At 31.6% G+C, this 9488-nt stretch overlaps 1 protein-coding gene across 1 annotated transcript in view; it reads right to left on the reverse strand.

The window, feature by feature from the left end:
- Nucleotides 1-6303, reverse strand: part of LOC113367450 (rho guanine nucleotide exchange factor 7-like) — a 20620-nt gene extending 14317 nt beyond the window's left edge. The window contains exon 1 of the mRNA XM_026609058.1: nt 6224-6303. Within this exon, the coding sequence (XP_026464843.1) occupies nt 6224-6303 (80 nt within the window). The remainder of the gene's footprint in view (nt 1-6223) is intronic.
- Between the last annotated feature and the right edge of the window lie 3185 nt (nt 6304-9488).

The following is a 9488-nucleotide window of genomic DNA, read 5'->3' on the forward strand; positions in this document are numbered from 1 at the left end:
AAAAAAACTGACTGATAAAAACCAAATGGTTCCAATTTTAAGAGCTCGATCGAGATGCTGTTCAAGATTTTTTTTTAAAAATTCATCCGGTTGCAAAATAGTGAAAGATCAGATATAATTGTGGCTATATCTGATTGTAAAAAAATCAATAAACATATGTTAGAATGATATAGATCATTTTTGAAATTCAGAATATAAATAATCAGACCATATAGGTCAGTTTTAGAAATCAGAAGTCAGGGGTTGTTGAAGTATGATTTGACTAATATACTAATAATATGATTATTTTTTATATAATTTCATATTTTAATAATATAATTGTTATTTTTGAAATTGATAAATTGGTGGGAATTGGTAATAGAGACCTTTCATTATAGTTGCTAACAATGTTGGCCAATCAAATTCGGTTCCAAGGGCCTGTAGGAACATGAAGGATTAGTTATATCCTGTATAACAGGATAGTAGCTGATAATTAAAATTTAATTATTCGTGGGATGAGTTTTTGATGACTAACACTGAGATTTTTTAAATTTATTTTATACAATATTTGGTATTGAATTCGTTTATCAGTATTTGAAGATTTGAATTATTACATAAATATGTATACTTGTGCTTTAACGATTTTTCAATTTAACAATTTCTAAATTAAATTTATATCTTTTTTTATATTCATTTTGTACAAAACTTTGCATTGATATTAACTATGATGATTCGATTTTAACTATGTGACGATGATTTCTCTTCAAATTAAATCTGATTTTTGGAAATGTACTATTAATAATTTTTACAGGATCCTTATTTTCAATAAATACCTAATCAAAATATTTTTGTTCATTATATTTGAACTTTATTGATTCTGAATTTTCTAATAATTATTAAAAAATTTGAACTACTACGTGAACAAGTGCACCTTACTAGTGATTCAAAGATTTTTAAATTTAATTTCTATTTTTATTGTTTTAGTTATATAGATATAGCAAGCACGTGTTGTATATGTTCAGAGGTAGCATATGAATTTTTAATACGACCGTAAGTAAGCCAATGTGGGAATAATCTTAACAGTTCAAAAGAAGAGGTTAATAATGATAATATTTTTGCTGCGTAAACTTAGGGGACGTCCATTAATCACTTGAGCGATTTTTGAAGATTTTTTTTGAAACCTCCTCTCCCTTGGTGATACTTGATGATATTTAAAATAGCACCCCCTCCCTCACCATCAGTACCTAGAAAAAATCATAAAATTTTGGATTTTTTTTTAAAATTGAAGTAAAAACTAAATACACGTGTTATCTTACTAGACCTTACTCTACGTGATATTTTATGAATTTTTGTCAAACTCCCCATTCTCACGTTATTAATGGATGCCTCCTTTGTAATATACTTTATAGAAAAGTTGTTAAGTTACTTTGGGCTTTCAGAGACTGATACTAAATTTTTATCACAGGCCGTTTATAGTATCGCAAGCATTTTGCAATGATATTCACGAAAGGTCTTTAATGTTACTTATCACAACGACACAATCGGCCATTTCCGTCCGCCTTTATACGAGAATGTAATTACGTGCAATGACATAATAGCTAGGATTGTCAGAGAGACGCATAATGACTAATATGCCGTTAATAGGCATTTTGCAAAATCTCTCCGAGTCCAACGAAACGTCGATCATTGTCATATGCCATCAATCGTCCGTCGATAAGATCTTTATAGGCGCCCAACGGCCGAGCGGTTACTTCGCGCTTTGATGTGACTCGAAGCGACGCGTTACAATGAAAACACACGCTCTCGACGGACGCTGAATTCTGAAAGCGGGATGTAATCGCATTACTTAACCGTGTAATTTATTTAAATCAACGGCAATCACTCGCGCTACGGCGACACCGAATCCTAGAAAGGAGACGGAATTCATTTCCTGTTAGGCTTGTCTCACACTATTAGACTAGACACGTGTTGTATATGTTTAGAGGTGGCACATGAATTTTTAATACGACCCGTAAGTAAGCCAATGTGGGAATAATCTCAAAAGTTTAAAAGAAAATGTAAATAAAAATGAGATTTATAATTCCTTAATCAGTAAAAAGTAGAAAAGTCGTGTTTTTAGTACCTCGAGGAAATAGCAACAATATACAAATAATACAGCAATTGAAATTGTGAAATTATGTCGTAAGATTTTTTAACTATTTGAACACAGCGATCACAACTTAAGGGTACTACCGTAGAACCGTAAGGTTCTACTCGTAGAACTTCTACGAGCTGTTGTTAAGAATTAACTTAACAACTACCTACGTTGCTTTTATAGATGGCAACCCAAGCAGTTTTCCTATCCCTATGGGATGAATTTTTATTATTACAATTTCTGTAATAGCTATGAATTTTTATTAGATACAGCAATACAGAGTAAGCGCTATTGTATTTATATTTCTAAGAAATAACTGACATCTGTTTTTCTGAGATCAAGCTGCCGGAGGTATTGAACTTGTAAGCTTTGATTAAAATTTCATAGCCCTATTCACTAACCTATCCAATTGGTCATTGTGTGTGACACAATTCTATAATTCTACTTTGTTATTAACTTCCCGTAGGGCAAGTTATAGTAATCGCAAAAAAAATCGAAAATGAAAATTTTTATATATCTTAACGTTTCAGAGGTTTCTGAACATTTGGCATACCTTAAAAAATGGATGTATGTGTGTGTGTATGTGTGTTTCTGTGTGTAAGTGCGTGTATTGTGTGTGAGCGGATACAAATTTTCGTCGACGATTTCGGGAACACGGATGAAGCGATTTGAATAATTCAAAAAACATTCGATTCGTATTGATAAGGAGATGTGCTGATTAGTTTTTGGTGAAGGCAGGTCTAGCCGTTTCGAATATATGGGGCAAAAAGTGCCAAAAACGGTAACTCAGTTTTTAAGAGAACGGAGCTTCCGATTTGAATAATTCAAAAAATATTTTACTTGTATTGATAAGATGAGAGTTTATCAAATTTTCATGAAGGCAGGTCTAGCGGTTTCAGAGATCTAACAAAAAAAGTAAATAAAAACGCCATTTGGCGGTCAAAAATGAGCATTAGACATATGCACATCATAAATTATCAGATATTTTATAGAGGTTTTAACAATAAGTATAAATTTTGTTTACATTCCTGTGGGTTCCGTACCAATGTTTACGCGTTAGACGGCGACGCGGCGCTTACGCGCTTCGATATTTCGTCTTTATGCAGTTAAAAAAATTTCAGAATTTCCAAAATATTTCAAAATAAATGATTTAAGATAGAATGATTTAATATGGTTCGAAATTTTATTAAAAGTTTCAAATCATTGGTCAACTTTTATTGATTATTATTGATCATTTTTAATTACTCGAATTTTGAATTGCGGTACGGGATTCCAGCAATTTGCCTTAAGGCACGATGCCTTAATTACCTTAAGACAGAATTCCACTTACAACTAATTTACCTCATCAATTAAGCACTCCGGTTTAGAGATTTCGAACAGTGGACAATATTTTGATCTCGATTTTCTTCAGAATGTAGGAATGCAGCGTTTGCCATAAACTTCAGAAAAAAAATAAAATCAGAATGGATTTTTGATCAGGAACTAAAATTGTTAAAGTTATGTAAGTTTAGGTATTTTTTGTATTCAACCGGGCGGGTTCGTGGGTTAGTGGTTAGAGTGATGTAAATGTCCCAGTTGAATACCTGCCTCGAGCAGCATGATATCAAGCAGTAGTAACATTGATTTTGACTTGGAAATATATGTAGAAAATATGTATATGTTTCCAAGTGAAAATAGCCCATACCTAGGCACTGGTAAAAGGTTCATCATTAATTGCAGAAATTGTGTTAATAAAATTGATCACATAGAGATGGGACAACTATTTGGGTTGTAGTCCATAAAAGCTGACGTAACTAGTAACTACTAACTAGTTAAGTAATATTATCGGAAAAGTTCATAAAACGCTTCAATTCTGCTTCCTGATCAAGTTAATAAATAGAAATAATAATGATATGGCAAACGTAACTTTGATTAGATTTTAATCGTATTCATGTTTTGCTCTCGAATTACTCCACTTATTAAACGTAAAATGGAAACTGACTATAAATTATACCCTTTAGCAGCATTTACTCATTTACTATTGTCAAATATTATAAGTAAATTGACCCATTAATACAAAATAATGCATTTGGCGTGTAAATTTTATTTTTTTGGAAAGCGCTATCAAAAACAAAAGTATTTTATTCAGATATTTGTTACCTAATAGTAGACTTCAAGAGTTTTAGACCTACATATTCAATTGAATTTAAACCCCAATTCACAATAAAAATAACTAGTATTTCATTGATTTCTTTAATAACTAAGTTTATGAACGCAAAATAAAATAATATTTATAAAAGATTTTATAAAGACGATTGTTCCTTGGGCTCAAATGGAACAAGAGAAGTTGTCAAAAGCATCTCGACACAAAAATAACTCCAAGAACAGTTTTCCCAATAGGAGTCTTCCGGGAGTTAATCGAGCGCATACTAATCGTATGTCTTCCAATCCATAGGCATTCAGTCGGCCCCGTTGTTTATATTAGTCGTCTCCTAAGTCTATACATGAATCATTCTTTAAATTGCTCTTGCTAATTTTAACTGGCTATTAAAATACACATTTGGAACATAGCATAAGAATTAGACCGGTAACCATAAAAGGACGTCTTTGAACTCTTCGTTCGTTGACACGAACTTTTAATGACATTATATACAATCGCAATACTTTAAATGGCATTACATAATGTGCGAATGACGAACCGCATCTACATTTAGCACAAGGCATTTGTCCGCGGCTATTTGTCAGCTTAACAAACTATTTCAACTTGCGTTGTCGTTTGATTTATTGTCATTATCTAATGTGTATTATGTCTTGTTATGTATGCTAAAATCTCATATCACAAATAGAGAACATCAAAAATAATATATTAAATAGAGGTCCGTTTTTATTTATAATACCTGAGATTTTTTACAAAACCACTACATCACTTTAATTTCCGCATGTCATACTTGACCTGTTAGTTATTTATTAATTTTATCATAATTTCCTTAATTAATCAATGTTACTTTTGATTTTTATTATATATTTTAAGAATATAAGGAATACAAATTAGTCAGCGATACCGTAGTAGAGTAATAACATTTGATATCCGAAATTTTCATAACGTATTATATAAAAATAAGTCGGGTTTTCCTTCCTGACGATATAACTTCAGAACGCACGAACCGATTTCGACGATTTTGCATTCGTTGGAAAGGTCTCGGGCTCCGTGAGATTTATAGCAAAGTAAATTGAAGAAAAATTTTGCAGAAAAGCCGAAAAATCTTTTTTCACATACAATGGCATCTCTGTTACTTAGCATGTACTACAAACCGATATTTTGAATATATGGTGCCGGTAGATACATTGTTTGACAGATACTCATTTTCTTTTCAAATATTAAACAAACAAAAAAATATTCATCTTTCTCACGAAACCATCTGGTGCGAAACGGAGTTAGCTGGGTTTGCTAGTTTAATATGAAGTTTTAATTTATTTGTAAATAATCTTTAACTTTTTTTGTGTAAATGTTTCTAGAGTATCATTAACATTAAGTCAACGTAGCTGTAGTGTTTCTTTTGCGATTAAAGTTTTTGATTTGACTTTATGTTTTATTCTGTAACTTTGGTCATTTTTCACTCATTGCTTTTTATATATTGCATTCTATATAGGATATGGCAGGGCTTAAAGGTCCAATTTGACTTTCAGTAATTACACTGTGAAAACCAAACCAATTACATCACAAGAAATGACACATAAAAACAAACAACTATCGAACTAAGTTCAGTACAAATCCCAATTAATTCACTATTATAGAATATGTTATTTTCTATGTTTCTAAAATTTGTCATTAGAACAATATTATTAGTCGAATCATTTAAGCTTAAATTATGTAAGAATCCTGGAATTCGAGATACCCAGCTGTAAGTCTGTAAATACTTGTATTTTGTATCCTAAAAGTTGTCTCAAAACTTACATATGGTAGGGTGTGCGCAACATATGTAGGTTTTGAGACAACTTTTAGGGTGCAAAATACAAGTATTTTGCACCCATTTACAGACTTACAGCTGGGTATCTCCAATTCCGAGGTGAACTTACTATAATTACTGATACATTACCTGTGTTTGAGATAAATGCGGTGGATTTTTTTACCCTTCGTCAGGGCTATCCTGTGACTGTGGTGAAAGCTTTATGCTTTGCAATCTAAGGTTCCCTACATCCACTTCTAACATTCTGGTATCAAGTAGTAGAGACATCGGTTTTCGCAGAAAATACAGACATAATGTTTCCGACTGAATATAGTCTTTCCAAGCATTGTTTAATAATTATCAGTATTAGAGAGATTCTAATACTAAAAGTATAACAAATATAGATGCCAACCGTATGGTTACGTACTAAAAAGAGCGAAATTGTCTAACAATAGCTTCTAGGTCTCGTGCTTTGACATCTAAGGATAATAATAAAATGAATTACATTGCAAGCTTTCATCAAGCTTTTATTTTTAGATATCATTTGTAGGTGCATGGTTATCAATAATAAATCTTTGCAAATTATTAATTAATAATACTGAACGTCTTTACAATTCTGTCGTTTTCTTCTATCTCTATACGTGTATCTGCTGAACTAGAAATACTATGTTTATATCTATGTGAGTTGAAAGTTTTGTATTTTTGTTCTATGTGACATTCATGCAAAAAATCAGATTCATTTTTACTACCGTCTTCTGCCAGTTTTGTGTCAATGACATTCACCAGATTTGCGAACGTGCATTTCCATCAAGGCGCCGTTTGATATTTTCATCATCGTTCCAGATACATTCGCTGTCACGTAATATTATATGCAAAACGACTCTTATATGCCGTTCCGCACACATGACTCACTCAACTTGCGGGTTTCGCTTATTAGCTTATTATTATTATTAATTGTTGCATTAGTCAGTTGATAGATACGCAATGATCTCATGATAGAGACCATTAATGACAGACATAATTCCTTCAGGCGCCGAGTTTTCAATTCTTTCTCAAATCTTTCGTAAGCTTTTAATGCGGACTGAAGAACACAGTCGCTAAAGTGCAGTGGCAGAGTCGCTGGCGAATAGTAGCTAAATTTCAAGTTTGCAGTTACTGAGCTGATATCCATAACTCGAATATTGAACTTAAGTCTTGGATCACAACCATTTATCAATCCCTTAATCGTAGTTAACAATGATTTTGATAGTTCACTTGATGTTGGAACTAAAGATTTTGACAGTCTGGCTTAACTTCAGCAAGGTTGTGATTTTGTAATAGTTCAGTGATACATTCACCAAAGATGAGTGTAATAGAAACAGCCTTAGACCGTTCATGGTGGTTCTGCTCACCATATAATTTTCTTGAGACTTTCTAATTTTTCTTAAATTTCCCATAGGCCAAACCGTTGAAATATGAATTTATGATATGTTATCTTATCTTGACATGTAAATGGGGAAAGATGAATAGAAAATAGGCGGTGTTTCAAATTTAATAACTTTTTAATAAAAGCAAAGATGAATATAATATGAACGAATATGCTTACTTATTAAACAAATTAATTCGAATTCAGTCAGGATCATACAATCTATTCTGCGATTCATTTTTTCAGCTAAGGAAGTTTGCGTTATATTCCTTCGTTCATTTAGAAGTGTTGGTATATGGATGAAGCATCAATTACACCCTAACATGGCTTTGAACACTTGCCAAAACTTGGATCATCTTCAAAAAAATGGTCCAGAGTTATAGTCAGTAATTTTTATTTGCTCTTCTTCGATTTCAATGATTCCAATATTTTGGTGCTCCTCTCACTAAATTAATTGTTCAGTCACAACATGCAATCTATTCTGCGATTCATTTTTTGCCTTTTTGTCATAAAGGAAGTTGAGGTAGTTTGTGTTTTTCTTCTTTGTTCTTCTAGAAGTTGGTGAATGGATAAAGTGTACACCCTAATTTGGCTTTGAACCACTTGTCAAAAGTTGGAACAACTTCAACAAAAATGATTCAGAATTATAGTCAGTTTCGATTTCAATGATTTCAATATTTTTGTTTTTCTTCTCACGCAATTAATTGCTCATCATTGTAATGTTTTTTTGACTTATTTTTTTTAAATCTTTTATATTTGCCTCATCTAAGCCGGTTTGTTCAGCTAATTCTGCTATTTCTTCTACGATTTCACTCTTATTTTGGTGAGATTCCTGGGCTAAAATAAAAGAAAGCTGCGTTAAGCGATGTTTAATTGTATTAATGTATATTTGATGTGACATGTACAAAGACAAATTATTTTAAATTGTCATTTTTGCAAAGCTTCAAAATTCCATTGAAAGTAGTCAAAAGCTAAGAATGATTTTCTATATATTCTTGTTTGATTTGGGATTAGTTCACTTATATATTATTGCAAGTGATGCAAATATATAACGTATTTATTTATTTTTATCGGCTTATTAATCTGCTGCATTCGGCGTGAATCAGCAATTGCCAGCGGCGGCTGTTTGCAGTCATTGTTGCATAAATGCAATTCGCGCCGCGTTACATCATTCACCAGACTGTGTAAATATTATAGTGAACAAGTTCATACTAATGTTATTTTGGATTTTCGAAAAAGGAAAAAAATATGTTATAAAATTCTATTTTTTTTTTAATTTTTTAGAAATATATGTTGATCACATATGTATTTTCCTTGTGATTTAAAATATATATTAGAAGTTGCTCATTCCTTTAAAATGCTTCCCGATTTCTTTGTTTTTGCATATTATATTATATACTTGAATTATAAATGACAAAGGTTTTTACGTTTAGGATTATAATCTTGATATTCAAGAAAAATAATAAAAATTAATAAATATCAACATTTCACAAGTAAAACTTGCTGATATTTTTTGTATCATCATTTTGTTACTTAGATACTCTTCTTACGTAATTGCTAGATGAAATTTTATCCTTATGAACTATTTTTGGTACCCTACGTGAATAGAGCTATATTTCAATCATAGCCTGGTATCAAGCAGAGTGACATAAGTTTTTATACTTGGAAATATTTTATATAAAGCAAATAATTTTTTTTTACCTGAGTAGAATTAGGTTCAATACCGATCCTAATTGCTATTGCTTGGGTGGAGCGGCTAGGGCGGATGCTGAGGTCGCAATTATGAAGTGCAAAAAATGGGAAAAGGGTAGGAAAGAACTATGGAGGGAGATAGTAAGGCAAAAAATCTCTTTCCCAACCAATTTTATAACATTGTTGAAAAAAAGCTATATAATTATGTACAATCAAATAAAATAAAATTGTGAAGATAACTCATAAAATGTATATGGCTAATGTACGTGTTACAAAGTCAGTAAATAAAGTATAAGAAAAAACCTTTCTTCAAGTATAAATAAGGCATTGGTTGGCATTGCTGAGTCTACAA

The sequence above is a fragment of the Ctenocephalides felis genome, unplaced genomic scaffold (assembly GCF_003426905.1).
Source record: "Ctenocephalides felis isolate EL2017-DRISC unplaced genomic scaffold, ASM342690v1 CF-g0.4_SCAFFOLD_01170, whole genome shotgun sequence".
NCBI lineage: Eukaryota > Metazoa > Arthropoda > Insecta > Siphonaptera > Pulicidae > Ctenocephalides > Ctenocephalides felis.